This window comes from Oncorhynchus clarkii, chromosome 33 (assembly GCF_045791955.1).
Source record: "Oncorhynchus clarkii lewisi isolate Uvic-CL-2024 chromosome 33, UVic_Ocla_1.0, whole genome shotgun sequence".
Classification (NCBI taxonomy): domain Eukaryota; kingdom Metazoa; phylum Chordata; class Actinopteri; order Salmoniformes; family Salmonidae; genus Oncorhynchus; species Oncorhynchus clarkii.
In genome coordinates, this window is record NC_092179.1 from 12349357 (window position 1) to 12370888 (window position 21532).

The 21532-nt window shown below is 43.4% G+C and overlaps 1 protein-coding gene and 1 long non-coding RNA gene across 2 annotated transcripts; one reads left to right on the top strand and one right to left on the bottom strand.

The window, feature by feature from the left end:
- Window positions 1-2635: 2635 nt before the first annotated feature.
- LOC139393206 (uncharacterized) lies at window positions 2636-3127 on the bottom strand. The gene is made up of 3 exons (XR_011629753.1): window positions 3067-3127; window positions 2899-2975; window positions 2636-2709 (listed from the first exon to the last, which is right to left on the bottom strand). It is a non-coding gene; the product is annotated as an uncharacterized lncRNA (long non-coding RNA).
- Window positions 3128-3302: 175 nt separating this feature from the next.
- Window positions 3303-21110, top strand: LOC139392915 (dihydrouridine synthase 4-like (S. cerevisiae)). Its single transcript, XM_071141240.1, has 14 exons — window positions 3303-3655; window positions 3763-3884; window positions 4032-4272; window positions 4413-4639; window positions 5203-5466; window positions 5728-5731; window positions 5869-5917; window positions 6491-6597; window positions 18429-18529; window positions 18686-18833; window positions 19122-19257; window positions 19549-19651; window positions 19917-20008; window positions 20832-21110. The coding sequence occupies exons 1-14, from the start codon at window positions 3570-3572 to the stop codon at window positions 20865-20867; spliced, it is 1716 nt and encodes a 571-aa protein (XP_070997341.1). The 5' UTR covers window positions 3303-3569; the 3' UTR covers window positions 20868-21110.
- The last annotated feature ends 422 nt before the right edge of the window (window positions 21111-21532 follow it).

Below are 21532 nucleotides of genomic sequence, written 5' to 3' on the forward strand. Positions count from 1 at the left end.
CTGGGCTGCTCGCACTACCCTCTGTAGTGCCTTGCGGTCAGAGGTCGAACTTTGCCGTACCGATCAGTGATGCTCTCGATGGTGCAGCTGTAAAACCTTTTGAGGATTGAGGACCCATGCCAAATCTTTTCAGTTTCCTGAGGAGGAATAGGCTTTCTCGTGCCCTCTTCATGACTGTCTTCGTATGCTTGGACCATGTTAGTTTGTTGGTGATGTGGACGCCAAGGAACTTGAAGCTCTCAACCTGCTCCACTACAGCCCTATCGATGAGAATGGGAGTGTGCTCTGTCCTATTTTTCCTGTAGTCCACGAACATCTTCTTTGTCTTAAATCACGTTGAGGGAGAGGTTGTTGTCCTTGCACCACACGGTCAGGTCTCTGACCTCCTCCCTATAGGCTGTCTCATCTTTGTGTCATCACATAATGATGGTGTTGGAGTTATGAATGAACAGGGAGTACAGGAAGGGCCTGAGCACGCATTCCTGAGGGGCCCCTGTGTTGAGGATCAGCGTGGCGAATGTGTTGTTGCCTACCCTTACCACCTGGGGGCAGCCCGTCAGCAAGTCCAGGATTCAGTTGCAGAGGGAGGTGTTTAGTCCCAGGGTCCTTAGCTTAGTGATCACTATGGTGTTGAAAGCTGAGCTGTAGTCAATGAATAGCATTCTCACATAGGAGTTCCTTTTGTCCAGGTGTGTTAATTCCATGTGCAACTCTGTGTTGTTGTTTCTGTCTCACTGCTCTGCTTTATCTTGGCCAGGTTGCAGTTAAATGAGAACTTGTTCTCAACTAGCTTACCAAGTTAAATAAATGTTTTAAAAAGGCAGTGTGGAGTGCAATAGAGATTGCATCATCTGTGGATCTGTTGGTGAGGTATGCAAATTAGAGTGGGTCTTGGGTTTCTGGGTTAATGGTGTTGATGTGAGCCATGACCAGCCTTTCAAAGCATTTCATGACTATAGACATGAGTGCTACGGGTCAGTAGTCATTTAGGCAGGTTACCTTAGTGTTCTTGGGCACAGGGACTGTAGAAAGGCCAATGGAGATGGTGGAATTGTCCTTTAATTCATGGCCACTTGCTCAGCCGGGCCAGGGGTGCTTTAATTAGGTCAGGTGGAAATGTCTGACAGATCTCAAATCAGTAAAAGGAGGACATCGCCACTGCCCAACTTCACTGCTTTCTCTTCCTCAACTCCGTCTAATCCAGACATTCTGTGCGTCCATGAATCAACGTAACTCCACCGAATCTGTTACCTTTCATCTGAACTATGCTGCAATCGGGAGAGCGGGCCATCAGTTATTGTTTATAGTTATTACTGCGGAGCGAGGCTTGGAGCGCACGCTTCAAACCTGTTGTATTATGTATATGCCCAATGATCACAGCCCTACAGACATTGATATATGGTTAAAATGTAATGAAATTACATGTACATATGAAGACTAACCTAGAAGGATGAAATATGAAACTTAATGATTTACTGACTTGATAAATTCTTATATCAAATTTATGGAGATTATAGATTGTATAAATTAACAATGTATTTGCATTAATCCTTCTCTGGATTAACATGATGGTTAACATGGTTATGATCATAAAGGACTCCATTCTGCTTCATATTGAATTCCTATGGAACCTTATTGCTGAATTATTCTGTTAATAATGACAATGATTGTTATCATTTGACTTTCTGATTTGAATTTTTATTGGGTACATGTTATTCTGTTTCTTTTGTTATACAGCACAGACAAACTAACCAGTACATATACCACTTTGTGGTTAAAGGAATTCCTGCCTCAGTCTCATCCATTCCTCTGTCACCTGACCATCTGTTCACCTTCACTATTGCCAGTCATCCTACCTGTCCAGCTACCCACACAGATTCCAATAATCTTTCAGGGACTATGGTGGTCTGCTTGAAACATGTTGGAATTACAGACTCAGACAGGGAGAGGTTGAAAATGTCAGTGAAGACACTTGCCAGTTGGTCAGCACATGCTCGTAGTACACGTCCTGGTAATCCATCTGACTCTGCAGCCTTGCGAATGTTGACCTGTTTAAAGGCCTTACTCACATCGGCTGTGGAGAGCGTGATCAATTGGTGGAGTACTGTGGATACCAATATCCCTGTGAGCCTCCCAGGCCCATGTTGTTCAGGGTTAAGAAGATACATTTTAGATGCATAATATTACATTGTATCCACAGTACTTGTATTGTATTACACAGGGATCCGTGGCTTTTGGACATGGCTCTCTTGGCCAAAAGCCCAGAGGGGTCCGCAGACCCCACTTTGAGAACCCCTGTTCCAGCAAGTCCGAAGTGCCACGATGACAAAAACAAATATGTGCTAAAGGTGTATTACCTTCCAAAGACTCAATCCCAGTAGCTTGAGCAAGTAGCTCCTCATGCCTGGCTAAGTCATTCAACACCTGAAGGAAAAGTGTCTTTCCTACAGAAAATGTATACATACCAGCCATCAGTATAGAACAAACTGACTGTCTGATTAAACTAATAGATAAAGATACAGGGCTAAAGGTCTCACATGAATGAGACAGTTTTAGGTGACAGGTATACCTGGCTGTGGAGCTCCTTGTCCAGCTGACTGATACCCTGAGCCAGCTTGGCCAGCTGTTCTAAGATGACAGCATGGTGGATGGCCTGGGCTGTGTACGTCTTCACGTCAACGTCCTCTGTGAGAAAATCAGCATAGCATTCTAGAGAAGAGATTGATAAATAGGAAAAATAGATTAGCTAGCTAAATCACTTCCTGGATTATTTCTTACCCATGGTAAAGCAACAATATGGCCACACACATACCACTCCAAACGTATTTCCAGAGACACTTTATTTTTATTTTTATCACAAGCAAAGAAAAGTATTGTAAACAGAAACGATTACGGTGCCTTGCTGTAAGTTGTCAATGATGGACTGCAGTCAACTCGGTAGCTCTCATTCCTAAACGACTACGTGGCTGATACACCTAGTTAAATAGAACAAAACATACACCTACGTGAAGTAAAGCTGACTGACAGAAAAGTACTTAAAATAAATGTTAAAATATAGCATTTTACCATCATTTAGCAGTGAATTCGTTAATGCTTCTCTACTACCCTCCATATTCGCCACTTCATCACACGATGACGTAGAATTTCAGCGACATGAAATGAACCAAACCAAACATTTAATTATTTTTAATAAAATATCAAATTATCTGTATTTGTATCAACGTGCATTGTTATAACGTTACTTATCAAATAAATCCAAAAATAAAAAATATTTAAATCCTTTTTAGGTTCAAAGGTAAAACATGAAAGGTTGTTCAGAGGACACGCCCACTAACATACCGCGTGTTATTGTTTGCATTCGGGTGTTTGTCATCTTTAGCTAACTAGCTAGCTTAATTACATTAAATATGAACGTTATCTAGTCACACCAACGTTAGAATAGGTCATAAACTGCATGCAACAAACAGTTTCGACTGTGGAAAGAAAATAATTGCCATGCCAATCTAGCTAGCTGGCTAGCTAGCTAACTGACTAGCTCACTTTAGTGATTAAAACGTACTGTACGGTCTATGAAAATGACGACCACCAACATGATGGACATGTTTGAGGAAGGGAAAGTTCTGAAAATCTGTGCTCCTATGGTCCGGTATTCAAAGTAAGATTATCTGATATTCGTACATGACTTGTTCAGCGGTTTTGTGCAGATAGCTGAAATAGGTTGAGCAATAGCTATAACTCATCGTTTATTTTCAACTTTTCCAGGTTGGCATTCAGGTCACTGGTGAGGAAATTTGACTGTGACATTTGCTTCACTCCAATGATAGTTGCTCCTGACTTTATGCGTTCTGTCAAAGCCAGAGACAGTGAATTTACAACTAATGAAGGTAATATGAGATCACTTTTTTTCTTCAAGGAAATATTAGATGCCTCTCAAACTATAGGGATTTGGTGTCTGTTGTCATTGATGTGTGGAGACTGTCAATTTGGTGTCAATTAAATCCAACTTTAATGCTCTCTGTCTCTCTCATCAGCTGACCGTCCTCTGATCGTGCAGTTTGCTGCTAGTGATGCCCAGACTCTGGCTGATGCAGCCTGTGTGGTCGCACCCTTCTCTGATGGAGTGGACCTCAACTGTGGCTGTCCCCAGCGATGGGCCATGTCAGATGGCTACGGGGCATGCCTTATCAACAAACCTGAGCTGGTCAAAGACATGGTTCGACATGTCAGGAACCAAGTTGACAATCCTAACTACACAGCCTCCATCAAAATACGGTAAGAGTGATCATATCAACAAATATAATTGTTTCACTTTTACTTCAATGACAAAAGAGCTTGTTAAAGCTTTATTTAGCAAATAACCTAAGTGTCATGAAGTTCCTTTTGTAGTTGTTGTTTCCTCTCTCTTTTCTCAGAATTCACAAGGACCTGCGACGTACGGTGGACCTGTGTCAGAAGGCAGAGGCGGCAGGGGTGTCCTGGATAACGGTCCATGGTCGAACCGCAGAAGAGCGCCACCAGCCGGTCCACTTTGATGCCATCAAGACCATCAAGGACAGCCTGTCAGTCCCTGTCGTCGCCAACGGAGACATAAAGACCCTCCGAGATGTGGAGACCACTCACCAGCTCACTGGAGTTGATGGTCAGTTCAATTTGTGCAAATCGCAATTGATTCTTTATTCCCAATATTGTGCACTACTTGTGACCAGAGACTCCAAAGGCAGTCACACGGGACTCTGGTCAAAAATAGTGCACTCTGTACTCATGAGACAGATCCTTAGTAACTACACATGTGTAGTTATTTCAATAGAAAAGACACTCTTGAAATAGCTTCATATTAAATTCCCTTATATAGGCCAAAGTGATCCACAATGAAAATAAACCACAACATGGGGGGTTTCTGGGTGGGGAGCCACTATCATGGTTTATTTTCAAAGAACTGCATAGTCCACTGTTTACTCGTTATCATAAACACTTTATCTGCTTTTCATTTGCATTTATTCTGTAACCTCTCATTCCCTCCAGGGAAATAATTTTCTGTTTATTGTGCCATCTTAACATATATTCATTGTAAGTACATAAATGGGTAGCTAGAGGTTCCATTCACAGAAATAATTTGAGAAAGATGGAATATATCAATACAGGATATTTATTGTTAAATGGCTCACTCAAGACACTTCCCACCCCACGTGCCCTGTCCTGTAGGTGTGATGGCAGCCCGGGGGCTGTTGTCCAACCCGGCCATGTTCGCTGGCTACAACGAGACCCCTCTTGAGTGTGTGTGGGACTGGGTGGACCTCGCCACGAACCAGGGGACCCCCTTCACCTGCTTCCACCAGCACCTCATTTACATGCTGGAGAGGGTCAGCTCCCAGCCCGAGAGGAAGGTGTTCAACTCCCTGCAAAGCACCGCCGCAGTCATAGACTACCTCCACAACACATATGGATCCCCAGACACACAGACAGTAGGCCTATCATGAACACTGGCTGGGTATAATTTATTGTATGTTATTAATGATATTTACAATGGAATAAAAGCTTTTATTTACTATATTACCTTTTTTTAAATCTCATTCTGATAGAGGAGTGCAGTGTGTCAGCATGTGACCCTCTACCTGCAATAAAATCAGATTCACTTCAACATGTCCAGTCAGAAATGGTCAAAAGGTACAAACAAAACCAAACACATTACACCGAATTTCAACATATTTGTAATTTCCATGTGTACAGTATGGTATTAACAATATATGGCAGAACCTTATTGGTTCTCAGTAGAGGATAAAACCGTAAACGAACAGCTACTGTAAAACGTTGTGTATGACGTCGTTCCAATGAGACGAAATAGGAGGAGTGAAACAACTGTCTCCAAAGTTTGCTTTTCTCTTTTCAACCTCCGGTTTCTTTGTTCGGGTGCCGCAGAGTAAGTTACATACTTTGCATAATTATTACGATATTGAACTTGATCATATGTGTAGTTACTGTGTATTTCATAAAAGTGCTAACGTTAGCTAGTACCAGTTAACTAGATAGCTATCGTGTCCTGCCTTAGAAAAATATTGCCAGCTATAGTACCTGGCAGATGTCACTGCATGAGGCAAAGTCTTTAGCAATATATAGCTAGCTACTATTTCTATGAGGCACAGCTACTATTTCTATGATATAAGGACGTATGTTACACACTGAATGAAACCGCATACATTTAGTACTACTGGCTGTTATTTACCAAGCATGTGAACTTTGTAACATTACGTATCTAGCTAGGATAAGAGGCTTATCACTGAAACAGGAACAGCACTGTTCGCAATACATTTGCATTGGTGGTTTCACAGTTAGCTGAAATATATCCATAGGAAACTAGCTAGCTACATAGCCAGTTAATTGTTTCTGTTGTTGACATCAACTATTAAACCAGTCCGTTTCCATTCTGGCAAAATAACCTACTGCCAGACTGTAAAAAGGACCTCTGTTGCTTAAAATGTTTAATCTTTTACAGACTGTATTTTTAGAGATGACTTTGCAATGGACTGCAGTTGCCCTCTTCCTCTATGTGGAAATAGGTGTACTCCTTATCCTCTGTCTACCCTTCATCTCAGCCACCAGGTAGGAATGAGCCCTAGGCAGTCCTGATACTGCAACAAGCCAGTAAGCAAAATTAAGTTGAAATCATGTCTAAAATACGTATTTTCCAGACATTGAGGTCAGGTTAATTTTCAGTTCTGAATGAAAGTTAAAGACGTCATTTACAGACGTTTTTTTGTTGTTGTCATTGACGGATTACCAGGACACGTACTCGGAGCATGTGCCGACCAGATGGCAAGTGTCTACATTCACATTTTTAACATCTCCCTGACCCAGTCTGTAATACCCACGTTTCAAGCAGACCACCATAGTCCCTGTGCCAATGAACGCCAAGGTAACCTGACAAAATGATTTCGGCCCCTTGCACTCACATCTGTAGCCATGAAAAGCATGGAGAGGCTGGTCATGGCTCACATCAACACCATCATCCCAGAACCCTGGACCCACTCCAATTCGCATACCGCCCAACAGATCCACAGGTGACGCAATCTCTATTGCACTCCACACTGCCCTTTCTCACCTGGACAAAAGGGACACCTACATGAGAATGTTATTCATTGACTACAGCTTAGCGTTCAATACCATAGTGCCCTCCAAGCTCATCACTAAGCTAAGGACCCTGGGACTGAACACCTCCTTCTGCAACTGGATCCTGGACTTCCTGACGGGCTACCCCCAGCTGGTGAGGGTAGGCAACTAACATATCACGCTGACCCTCAACACGGGGGCCCCTCAGGGGTGTGTGGCTAGTCCTCTCCAGTACTCCCTGTTCACCCACAACTGCGTGGCAATGCATGACTCAACACCGTCATTAAGTTTGCAGACTACACGATGGGGGTAGCCTGATCACCAACAGTAATGAGACCGCCTATAGGGATGAGGTCAGAGACTGCCAGGACAACGACCTCTCCCTCAAGGTGAGCAAGACAAAGGAGATGATCGTGGACTACAGGAAAATGAGGGCCAAGCACACCCCCATTCACATTGACAGCGCTGTATGGAGCGGGTCGAGAGCTTTAAGTTTCTTGGTGTCTATATCACTAAGAACCTATCATGGTCCAAACACACCAACACAGTCATGAAGCAGGTACGACAATGGCTCTTCCCCCCCAGGAGGCTGAAAAGATTTGGCATGGGACCTCAAATTCTCAAAAAGTTCTACAACTGAACCATCGAGAGCATCCTGACTGGTTGCAACACAACTTGGTATGGCAACTGCTTTGCATCTGACCGCAAGGCGCTACAAAGGGTGGTGCGGACAGCGCAGTACTTCACTGGGGCCAAGCTTCCTGCCATCCAGGACCTCTATACCAGGTGGTGTCAGAGGAAGGCCCTAAAAGTGGTCAAACTCAAGCCACCCAAGTCGTATACTGCTCTCTCTGCTACTGCATGGCAAGCGGTACCGGAGCGCCATGTCTGGGACCAAAATGCACCTTAAAAGCTTCTACCCCCAATACATAAGACTGCTGAACAGTTAATGAAATGGCTATCTGGACTATTTGCATTGACCCCCTTATTTTAATCTTATTTGTTCTTACCTTTTGCTATGACTCTCTTGCACAGGCTCAGTGTACACCCACTGGACTCTAACCACTCACTCACTCACACATACTACACTGGCACTCCAACACACACACACACACACACACACACACACACACACACACATTGACGTCACACACATACATTCACACTCTTCACATACGCTGCTGCTACTCTGTTTATTATTTATGCATAGTCACTTTACCCCTAGCCACGTGAACAAATTACTTGAATTACCTCAACTAACCTGTACCCCTGCACATTGACTCGGTACCAGTACCTCTTGTATATAGCCTCGTTATTGTTATTTTGTTACTTTTTTCCTTTAGTTTATTTAGCAAATGTCTTACTTTTTAAAAACTCTGCATTGTTGGTTAAGGGCTCACAAGTAAGCATTTCACAGTAAGGTCTACCTACACCTTTTTGTATTTGGCGCATGTGACAAATACAATTTTATTTGATTCTATGGCCAAGTTTCAACTGCGCATGCACTACATCACCAAAAGTATGTAAGTATGTGGACATCTGCTCGTCGAACATCTCATTCCAAAATCATGGGCATTAATATGGAGTTGGTCCCCCCTTTGCTGCCATAACTGCCTCCACTCTTCTGGGAAGGCTTTCCACTAGATTTTGGAACATTGCTGTGGGAAGTTGCTTCCATTCAACCACGAGCATTAGTGAGGTCGGGCACTGATGTTGGGCGATTAGGCCTGGCTCGCAGTCTGCGTTCCAATTAATCCCAAAGTTGTTTGATGGGGTTGAGGTTAGGGCTCTGTCCTGGCCAGTCAAGTTCTTCCACACCGATCTCGACAAACAATTTCTGTTTGGACCTCACTTTGTGCATGGGGTCATTGTCATGCTGAAACAGGAAAGGGCCTTCCCCAAACTGTTGCCACAAAGTTGGAAGCATAGAATCGTCTCGAATGAAAAACAGCCGTAGACCATTATTCCTCCTCCACCAATCTTTACAGTTGGCAATATGCTTTCGGGCAGGTAGTGTTCTCCTGGCATCTGCTAAACCCAGATTTGTCCGTCGGACTGCCAGATGGTGAAGCATGATTCGTCACTCCAGAGAACGCGTTTCCACGGCTCCAGAGTCCAGTGAGCTTTACACCACTCCAGCCGACGCTTGGCATTGCACATGGTGATCTTAGGCTTGTGTGCGGCTGCTCAGCAATGGAAACCCATTTCATGAAGCCCCCTGACGAAAAGTTATTGTGCTGACGTTGTTTCCAGAGCAGTATGGAACTCGTTGGTGAGTGTTGCAATGGAGGACAGATGATTTTTACGCACTACGTGCTTCAGCCTCGGCGATCACGTTCTGTGAGCTTGTGTGGCCTACCACTTTGCGGCTGAGCCGTTGTTGCTCCTAGACCTTTCCACTTCACAGTAACGGCACTTACATTTGACTGGGGCAGCTCTAGCAGGGCAGAAATGTATCGAACTGACTTGTTGGAAAGGTGGGCTGTGACGCTGTCACTAAGCTCTCCAGTAAGGCCATTATACTCCCAATGTTTGTCTATGGAGATTGCTTTGGTTTTATACACCTATCAGCAATGGGTGTGGCTGAAGTAACCGAATCCGCTAACTTGAATGGGTGTCCACATACTTTTTGTATATATACTTTGCTCAAAAAAATAAAGGGAACACTAAAATTACACATCCTAGATCTGAATGAATGAAATATTCTCAGTTCCTATGCTTCCTGGTTGATGTTTTGGTCACTTTTGAATGCTGGGGGTGCTTTCACTCTAGTGGTAGCATGAGACGGAGTCTACAACCCACACAAGTGGCTCAGGTAGTGCAGCTCATCCAGGATGGCACATCAATGCGAGCTGTGGCAAGAAGGTTTGCTGTGTCTGTCAGCGTAGTGTCCAGAGCATTTAGGCGCTACCAGGAGACAGGCCAGTACATCAGGAGACGTGGAGGAGGCCGTAGGAGGACAACAACCCAGCAGCAGGAACGCTACCTCCACCTTTGTGCAATGAGGGGCAGGAGGAGCACTGCCAGAGCCCTGCAAAATGACCTCCAGCAGGCCACAAATGTGCATGTCTGCTCAAACGGTCAGAAACAGACTCTATGAGGGTGGTATGAGGGCCCGACATCCACAGGTGGGGGTTGTGCTTACAGCCCAACACCGTGCAGGACGTTTGGCATTTGCCAGAGAACACCAAGATTGGCAAATTCGCCACTGGCGTCCTGTGCTCTTCACAGATGAAAGCAGGTTCACACTGAGCAGATGTGACAGTGTCTGGAGACGCCGTGGAGAACGTTCTGCTGCAACATCCTCCAGCATGACCGGTTTGGTTGTGGGTCAGTCATGGTGTGGGGTGGCATTTCTTTGGGGGGGGCCGCACAGCCCTCCATGTGCTCGCCAGAGGTAGCCTGACTGCCATTAGGTACCGAGATGAGATCCTCAGACCCCTTGTGAGACCATATGCTGGTGCGGTTGGCCCTGGGTTCCTCCTAATGCAAGACAATGCTAGACCTCATGTGGCTGGAGTGTGTCAGCAGTTCCTGCAGGAGGAAGGCATCCAAAGAAGAAAAAGAAGCCTGAAGGAAGGAGGAGAGATGAGAAACTAATTTGGTTTACCGTTTTATCTGTGGATTAATTGTCGGAGTAGTGGACCTTGTGCATTTCATGTAAAATAACAACCCAATGTCTATATCCCAGGACAAATGAGCTAGCAACAGCAAGCTAGCTAACAAAATTGCCATAAATGTTTAATGCTTTTTGACTTGTCCCCTAATTAATATAATTGGTTCAGAGTTTGTTTTTGATATTTCTACCTGTGTTTACTGATCGCTTCTGGTGCGTGTGAACAAAATCAACATGCTCAGGCATCCAGTTTGGTCAGCATATAAGTTGCTCTGGATAGGAGCGTCTGCTGAATGGCCAAAATGTAAAAACAAATACTTGCATAGCATGCTGGGGAATTTTCTAATGACCCTGAACAAGTTCATATTTGGTCAGTCCGGACCAGACCAAATGTGAATGAGTCATAGACATCTAGGCCAGTGGTTCCCAACCGAAGTGCACACTTGTGTGCCTTCAAGAACTCTCAGCTGTGCTGCAAAACCTTTCATAATCTTGATTATTATTTTAGATGACTAATTTATAAACCTGTGGAATGCACATTACTTTTTGACTTGGGAGTGCTAATTCCGGTCATATAATACATTAAATAGCACAAGGTTACATCTGTCTAGTGCACTCACACTGTTATTAAAGTTATGTCACACGTTTCACGAGCGAAGTAATTTGCATAATTTTACTTCATCTGTGAAAACAGGCAGGTCTGATTAGGATTAGCCAGAGTAATTTATTTCTTAATTATATGCCTCTGGGCTTAGCTATACCTTCCATAGAAACAACGGGTCTCCCATTCTTTTCTGCAGATCCTCTCAACCTCTGTCCGGTTGGATGGAAGCGTCGCTGCACAGCTAAATCCGGGGTCTGACTAGGCAACTCAAGGACATTCGGAGACTTGTCAACGAAGCCACTCCGGTGTTGTTTTGGCTGTGTGCTTAGGGTCGTTGTCCTGTTGGAAGGTTAACCTTTACTCCAGTCTGAGGTTCTGAGCGCGCTGAAGCAGTTTTTCATCAAGGATCTTTCTGTACTTTGCTCCGTTCATCTTTCCTTCAATCCTGACTAGTCTCCCAGTCCCTGCCGCTGAAAAACATCCCCACATCATGATGCTGCCACCACCATGCTTCACCGTAGGGATGGTGCCAGGTTTCTTCCAGATGTGACGCTTGGCATTCAGGCTCGAGTTCAATCTTGGTTTCATCAGACCAGAGGATCTTGTTTCTCATGGTCAGAGAGTCCTTTAAGTGCCTTTTGGCAAACTCCAAGTGGGCTGTTGTGCCTTTTTTACTGAGGAGTGGCTGTCTGGCCACTACCATAAAGGCTTGATTGGTGGAATGCTGCAGAGATGGTTGTCCTTCTGGAAGGTTCTCCCATCTCCACAGAGGAACTCTAGAGCTCTGTCTGAGTAATCACCGTGGTCTTGGTCACCTCCCTGACCAAGGCCCTTCTCCCCCGATGGCTCAGTTTGGCCAGACGGCCAGCTCTAGGAAAGTCTTGGTGGTTCCAAACTTCTTCCATTTAAGAATGATGGAGGCCACGGTGTTCTTGGGGACCTTCAATGCTGCTCAAATTTTGTGGTACCCTTCCCCAGATCTGTTCCTTGACACGCTTGGAGCTCTACGGACAATTTCTTTGACCTTATGGCTTGGTTTTTACTCTGACATGGACTGTCAACTGTGGGACTTTATATAGACCGGTGTGTGCCTTTCCAAATCCCGTCCAATCAATTGAATTTACTACAGGTGGACTCCAAGTTGTAGAAACATCTCATCTCTCATAGCAAAAGGTCTAAATACTTTATGTAAATTAGGTATTTCTGTTTTATTTTTTATATATTTGCAAAAAGACCTAAACCTGTTTTGGCATAGTTTTTTAGGGTATTGTGTGTAGATTGATTAGGGGTGGAGTATTTAATCAATTTTAATCCATTTTAGAATAAGGTAGTGTCTTTGGACTATCATTAGACTGTTATATTATCAAATTCTCTGTGTAATTATTACGTGATTAAACCATTCTTGTAAAGATGAATTAACTAGGAAGTCGGGGCACCACGGAAAATGTTGTTGAAGAGTTACTATTTCCCGACTATAACTCTCTTCAGATATTTTCTTATCAATTACAGTCACTTATTAATCTATTATTACCTCAGTCTTATTCTGAATGTTGCAAACTCTTGGATATCTACACAAACCCTAGCATAAATGATGAGTCAGCGATATACAAATTGACGTAATTTATTTACCAACTAACTAAATAATCACACAGAATTACATAAACACACACAGGATAGGTTACACATTGAGTACTACATAATGCAATGAGAAGTCCTTAGTGGACTAAACCGATATGACGGCTTGTTACACAAAATTAAAGGGGAGGGCATGTAAGAAAGAGCAGGACAAAAGACATAGGAATTCACTATCGTACACACAGCTGATAACTAGGCTCATTGAAATGCTAATACTTTGCACATGAACACCCGCTCTTTCGAAAGGAAGTGCAATTTATATATTTACGACTGTATGTCTTGTTGTTTCTCTGTTGAAATCGCTGGTCCATCTGCTGGAGAGTCAGCGACAGAAAGTCTCTGGTTTGTCCACCAGAGATCAGTCTTTCGTAGTTGTAGCTCTGTTATAATGGATACGTCAGATGTACCAAGGGAAATGTTCTCCAGAATGGATCTTTCAGAGGACCAATCGGTAGTTCGATATGGAAGTGTTCTCTTGTCTTCGGTCGAGTTTACTAGACTATTTTACATATACAGCTGCAGACTGTGAATGTGTAGTCTTGTAGTTTTCTTAACCAGCTCCATGCTCTCTGGTCTTTAGAGTAGAAGCCATTTCAACATGGGGACTCCCGTCCCTGCGTTTTCTTGACTAAATGTAAATTTTGTCACGAGTGCTATTTACATCTTCTCACAAATAGTTTCATATTTAATCATATCAGTTTCCCAACATTTGGGTGTGACCCTGGTCACTGGGAAATATACACATTCAGAGACACAGTTATGTTGTTATACTGTCCTTCATGGGATCCCAAAACACAACTGATCTAACATAATTGTTATTTAAGTGCCCACGGATCATTCCCAACCGTTTGGGGAATTAAAAAATATTTATCTTTGTCCAATCTGTTGTAGTTTTTGGCGGGAGGACTCCCTTTGTTCCACAGAGGTTTCTTTCCCTCAATATTGCATGACAAGGAGGAGCGAGTTTCTGTAAGGTATTTACGACCATCATAAAATGGCCAACTTCACCCCTCTCCCCCTCTGTAGAGCGAACCCACTGTAACCTGATCCTTCGGATCCTCACAGGAGTCATGACACTGTAATGTGTGAAAAGGGAAGGGGGGGTGGCCTTAGCCCTCACCCTCTGATCCAACAGTTCCCAGACCTGCTCAATGGGATTGAGATCTGGGCTCTTCGCTGGACATGGCACACTGGCATTCCTGTGTTGCAGGAAATCACACACAGAACGAGCAGTATGGCTGGTGGCATTGTTATGCTGGAGGGTCGTGTCAGGATAAGCCTGCAGGAAGGGTACCACATGCGGGAGGAAGATGTCTTCCCTGTAACGCACAGCGTTGAGATTGCCTGCAATGACAACAAGCTCAGTCCGATGATGCTGTGACACACTGCCCCAAACCATGACGGACCCTCCACCTTCAAATCGATCCCGCTCCAGAATACAGGCCTCGGTGTAACACTCATTCTTTCGACGATAAACGCGAATCCGACCATCACCCCTGGTGAGACAAAACAGCAACTCGTCAGTGAAGATAACTTTTTGACAGTCCTGCCTGGTCCAGTGACGGTGGGTTTGTGCCCATAGGCGACGTTGTTTCCGGTGATGTCTGGCGAGGACCTGCCTTACAACAGGCCTACAAGGCCTCGGTCCAGCCTCTCAGCCTATTGCGGACAGTCGGAGCACTGTTGGAGGGATTGTGCGTTCCTGGTGTAACTCGGGCAGTTGCCATCCTGTACTTGTCCCGCAGGTGTGATGTTCAGATGTACCGATCCTGTGCAGGTGTCGTTACACATGGTCTGCCACTGCGAGGATGATCAGCTGTCCGTCCTGTCTTCCTGTAGCGCTGTCTTAGGCGTCTCACAGTACAGACATTGCAATTTATTGCCCTGGCCACATCTGCAGTCCTCATCATGCCTCCTTGCAGCATGACTAAGGCACATTCACACAGATGAGCAGGGACCCTGGGCATCTTTCTTTTGGTGTTTTTCAGTAGAAAGGCCTCTTTAGTGACCTAATGTTCATTATTTGTTTATGGTTCATTGAACAAGCATGGGAAACAGTGTTGAAACCCTTTACAATGAGGATCTGTGATTTTATTTGGATTTTTACGAGTTCTCTTTGAAAGACAGGGTCCTGAAAAGGGGACATTTGTTTTTTTGCCGAGTTTATACATCTGTGCGTGCGTGCATTCTGATCCCTTGACTTTTTCAACATTTTGATACGTTACAGCCTTATTCTAAAATGTATTAAATAAAATAAAAAGCATCAGCAATCTACACCCAATACCCCATAATGACAACGTGAAAACAAGTTTTTAGACATTTTTGAAAATGAATTCAAAATGAAAAAAACATACCTTATTTACATACGTTTTCAGACCCTTTGCTATGAGACTCGAAATTGAGCGCAGCTGCATTCTGTTTCCAATGATCATCCTTGAGATGTTTCTACAACTTGATTGGTGTCTACCTGTGGTAAATTCACACACCAGTCTATATAAGGTCCCACCGTTGACAGTACATGTCAGAGCAAAAACCAAGCCATGAGATCGAAGGAATTGTCCGTAGAGCTCCGAGACCAGATTGTGTTGAGGCACAGTTCTGGGGAAGGGTACCAAAAGAATTCAGCAGTATTGAAGGTTCCAAGAACACAGTGGCCTCCATCATTCTTAAATGGAATAAGTTTGGAACCACCTATACTCTTCCTAGAGGTGACCGCCCCCCCAAACTGAGCAATCGGGGGAGGGGGGCCGTGGTCAGGGAGGTGACCAAGAACCCGATGGTCACTCTGACAGAGCTCTAGAGTTCCTTTGTGGGGAAGGCAGAAACTTCCAGAAGGACAACCATCTCTGCAGCACTCCACCAATCAGGCCTTTATGGTAGTGGCCATCCATTTAAAACACTGTCTCACCATCCATTTAAAACATCTCAAACATGTCCATAATTCTGCGTGCCCAGTTTAAAACCAAATTGAAAAGACCCCACACAATAAATCAAACATGGAATTAACACCAATAACAATTATTCATAACTGGTGTGCGTGCGTGTGGTAAACCATAGGACAAAAACACACAAATGTTCAGGCATTCCTTATCTGGAAGCTCCATTTACGGCCTAATCCAGATGTCTTTATACTTATAAAACTGCAGAATTTCACTAACTGCTCTCCCAAGACCACAGTTTTGGGAACATTGCAAAGAGCGAGATACTGACACCCCATCCTCTCCTGGAGGAGAGAGTGTACATTTCTTTAGCGAAAGTCCACTGTCCTCCCTCCAATCATTAAGCGTTTGTTTTAATCCACCCCAACGTTTATGTACCCTTTATTTAGCATATACTACCCATAGACACGGTGACTTTTATCTGGCCACTGAGTCTAACCATTTACTCCCGTATATGACTGGTCTCTCTTTTCCCCATGATTTTCCATAACCACCCGAACAAACATTTTAAAAATTCATTTTAGGTTTGGTAACCCCAACTCTAATTTCTCGTGACCCCTCCTCCCTTTCGTTCATTCTATAAATCTATTTCATCATTATTTTTTTAGACATTGTCTTTAATTCTCGCAGGGATTATCCGACCCCAAAATCATCTCCACTTCCTCCAATGTAAAATTATCCGGGTCTTCGTTACTGGTCCTATGTTTAAAGACGGGTAGTAATCGTATCGCTTTCGATGCTGCCCCTGTTACTTTGCTCAATGTAACGCTTTTCCCTGTCGTAAATGTAGCATATTTCTTATTGTAAGGAATCGGCGATATTTGATCCCAGGCATCTATTAGAAAGTTGTGTGAGACGTGGCCTCCAACGTCTCCCTTCACATAGAAACTGCCCTACACTTTGATGTTTTTTCGCTACATTTCCCTCCTTGTTTTTTTGTCTTACCTTGGCCATTGAAACCACTGTTATTGACTTTCATTGTGACTGACTATATTAACTAACCCCTTGCACAACTGCGAACTGAGCGGAGTTAGAGTGTGATGCTTTTATAGTGGAATCTATTTCATCCAGATTCGAGCTGATTTGGTAGAATGCTTGTGCGCCTCTTTCAGCGCCTCTATAGCTTTTTTAAACTGTTCTTCCTCTAGCCCCGCTTTACAGGGAGAATCGGGACCGCTGGTCGCAAATACAATATTTATTATTCCGAAACCTCTCCCGATGGTGTCCAGAGTGTATCGATTTCTTCACTCCCGGCTCTAATACACGCCTTTTTTATTAACTATTTCCCAAGGTAGCGATACCCACTTCCCCGGAGAGTAATTATGGTATTTGTGCCTATTAATTGGTCACGGCACCTAATACCTTGTATTAGAACCAATGCTATAGTGTCTGCAAATGTATTACTGGAGAATACTGGTGACCTGTCTTATTCCAGGGTTATGCCTCATATCACTGTTGTTGATAACACACATTACCAAAATGATTCACAGTTGTCTTCCTATTTCCACATAATCTGTCACAGTTCCCTGCCCCAGTAGGGCATTAACCAACCTCTCTCCTTATTGCTACTGCTAATACACTCAAATCATGTTCAAACATAATTTTTATATATTTTTTTCTTTATTTTCTAACCATGGATGAGGCTCTCCTCCAGAACTTACAGGCATCCTTTTATTACTATCCACATACACTCTTCTGCCTCACTGCCACTGTGGCTGGCACTTTCATCCCCCTTCCAGATCTCACAGAGGAATACCCCCACTAGGGACCTATCCTATACGGAACCTACCCTACACTGTAATGTCACTCATGGATCTCGGGACCTAACCTTATGGAACCTACCCTACACCATAATGTCATTCATGGATCTCGGGACCTATCCTTAAAGGAACCGACCGTACTAGTACACAAGCATAACAATTTGTCCATACACACTCTCTGCGGCCTTACGATCACCACGGCTGGGACTTTCATTCCCCCTTTACGGGTCTAGTAGGGAACCAACCCCACTCGGGATTTACCCCCTAGGACTTACCCTCTGCTGGTACCAGCCTGCAGGTACCAGCCTGGCTTACCTTCCGTGACTTAGCTTACAGCTATGACCGGTCGTAATACAATGGGACTACTGAATATGCTCAGGCTTTCTAGGTCCGTATCCTATAATTGGTTCAGCCTACGGCAACTTCAGGAGAGTAGAAAGCCAGCGGGAGGGGGATGGTCAGGTTAATGTTTTATTTTTCTTCTGGTTATCTTGATCTCTTGCTCCCTCTTGAGTCATTAGTGTCTTATTTAATCAAACAGTTCACTTAAATCGTCAGACAAGCATCTTAGATTATTTTATTAAAACACGTGTCTATATATGAAAATGTAGACAAATCTATTAGTTCGAAAGAACAGACGACTTTCGGTCTACTAGGATTTGTTTTAGTCTGAAACAGTCCTAAGCTGCATCCAGTGCTATTTTATTAGACATTGACTTGCTGTTGCAGTGTTCTGAGTCTCAACATTATGTTTTTGTGCTCTTTTGCAGATGGCAGTGTATCTTCCAGCTGAGAATATGGAACAAAATGGCCAGGTTTTGGAATAAATTCTTCCTCGCTATGATCATAATCCTTATAGTCCTCTTCCTTGGTAAGCTGATGTCAAAAAGTGTCATGTTTTAATTTACTCACAGATCATAATGACAATCTCTCACCAGAGATCTTACAATCTCATGTAATACTTTTGCAATCTCAATGTTTTACCATGTTTACCGATGTCGTACCACACCTGCACGCCCTCCTGTAGATGCTTTGCGTGAGGTGAGGAAGTATTCGGGCGTGGGAAACGGCAAGGATGCTAATCTGCATCCCAACATGTTTGACCACCTCCACATGAAGCTGTTCAGAGCCCAGAGGAACCTCTACATCTCTGGCTTTACCCTCTTCCTCTGGCTGTAAGTACTGGATCGGTCTGTCCATCACTCACCCATCGACATACTGAGTCCTCGCTGTGTCGTCATCACATTGGGATGGATACTGGTGAAAAGATAGCCAGTGCATGGATCGTCGTAGTCATAGAGATGTCTTAATTCATTACAATGACCATAACACTCTGGTCGTTTTCAGTAGGGCACACCGTAGCAAAATGTTTATCAACGGAAAACAAAAAATGTGTTCGGAAGGACAAGTTCAGGTGGCAGCTGAAGTATTGAACACAATCTATGTGTGTTTTTTCCCTACAGAGTTCTGAGGCGGGTGATCACTCTGATCAACCAGCTGGCGACGGAGTCTGGCACCACGGCCTCTCTGCAGATCAAGGCAGAGTGTGCCAACCAAACTGCCAAGAAATACATGGAGGACAATGAGTTATTGAAGCAGGTAAGATCATACCCAGTATCACTGCCCTTTCTGCACCTGAGCCCGTATTTAAAAGGGTCTCGAAAAGAAGAGGAGCGCTGATCTAAGATAATGCCCCCCTTGTCCATGAAAGCGTATTCATTTTGATCTAAAAGGCGTAACTGATGCTATATCAGAATTCCTACTCTGAGATGTGGGCCTTCATCCACACTAAAAGAAACTAAAGTTATTTTGGTACTGCATATGGTTGAGAAGTGTGGTAAGTGGTTCATGTTTGTTATTCTTCCTCGCCATGACCTGTGTTTGTTTCAGACTCTGATGTATGGGAAGGAGGACAAGGCCACAGCGGAGGGAAACGAGCTGCTGAGGTCAGAGATGGAGAAACTGAGAGGAGAACTGAAAGGCTCAGAGGAAGGTAAGGAAGAAACACACAATAATTTTGTGACAGACTGAATAATAGAACCACAAATCCAATAATATTTCAATAAAGTGAAAATGTACATCTACAATAACCAACCAAATGAAATCAGACTATAATGACCATAAAACAAACATGGGCTTCAATTTCTGTTCGAGAATGTGCACTCTGACCCATAGCATGTCACCTTGTAGATAGATTGGAGGATATGCATGGGAATTGGATGATAATGGGAATGCTTTGTGGTTAATGTTTTCCCTAGCCTTGGAAAAGTCCCAATCCGAGATGGAAGCTATGAAGAAACAATCCGATGGACTGACCAAAGAATACGACCGACTGCTGAAAGAACACCAGGTAACCCCAGACTTGCTCGTACATACAGTATCTACACTTAGCCTACAAAAGTATTCACATCCCTTGACTTCATCCAAATCTTGTTACATTTCGCCAATGGTCAACACACACTACCCCATAATGTCAAAGTGGAATCATGTTTTTTGAAAATTGCTGAAATGTCTTGAGTCGAAGTATTCAACCCCTTTCTTATGGCAAGCCTAAATGATTTCAGGGGTAGTGATAATAAATGTTCCTGAGCGGCCAAGTTAGTTTTGACTTAAATCTACTTGAAAATCTATCTATGGCAAGACCTGAAAATGATCAACAACAAATTTGACAGAGCTTTAAGAGTTTCGAAAAGCATAATGGGGAAAATACTTCTCAATCCAGGTGTGGACAACTCTTAGATTTACCCATAAAGACACTCCGCTGTAATCGCTACCAAAGGTGCTTCTACAAAGTATTGACTCAGGGGTGTGAATACTCATGTAAATTAGATATTTCTGTATTTAATTTTCAACAAATAGTGCCAAAAAATTCAACTTTTTTATCACTTTGTCTTTATGGGGTATTGTGTATAGATGGGAGAGAATATTTTTTTTATTTAATCCATTTTGAATTCAGGCTGTAACACAACAATGTGAAATTAATGAAGAGGGATGAATAGTTTCTGAAGGCACTGTATATATTTGATATTACTGCTCACCCTGCCTTGTTCAAAGCTGTATATTATTACCCTGCTCAAATGTAGACGGAGAACTACAGCTCTGACTTTAGTACTACTATTGTACATTTACTTGTGCCACTTCAGATATACTGTATATATTCTTTATTTTTCCAGGATCTTCAAGAGAGTGGAGATAAAAAGGATGATTGATCGGGCTTATGACCACAGCGGTCAGAATGTTTACAGATCGTACCAAGAAACCAGAAATACTGTCAGGCACGCTGTCACTTTCCTTTGACATACTGAAGCACTGTGCATGATGTCACAAATACTCTTCCAAGGCCTCACTGAGCCGCCAAACCTCAGATAAAAAGCACCTGAGCACGTTTGTAATAGAATAGCTACTAGACCAGCCTAGAAATAGTGTTTCTATAATTTGCTGACTTTTGGAGAATGGATGGCAGTACAAGCTTCAGATTACAGTGGTCGTCTACTGTGAATATATTTTTGATGTAATGTGCTTGCTATGTCGTTTTTTTCCCCCTGTATATCGCAAGAGCACCACCATTGCATTCATCCTTCTTTTCTTTTTTTTACCTTAGCAGCAATGCATATTACAGATTGAGTTGTGTGTGTTTTGTAAAACAAAATTAGCATCGAATAGGGGTAGAGAAGTATATTGAGTCATTTTTGTTGTTGAATATTTGATATCAATGTTCTTCATTCCTCTTAGATGTCGAGGGTTTGTGAAAATTACACACGGTCACGGTCATGATTTTCTGTTTTGTAATAAGGATACTGAAATGGAAAAGTCTGGGGAAATTCATCTTTCCTCTTCTCACCCTGACTCCCTGTATTGACTGTCGTAGCCCAGG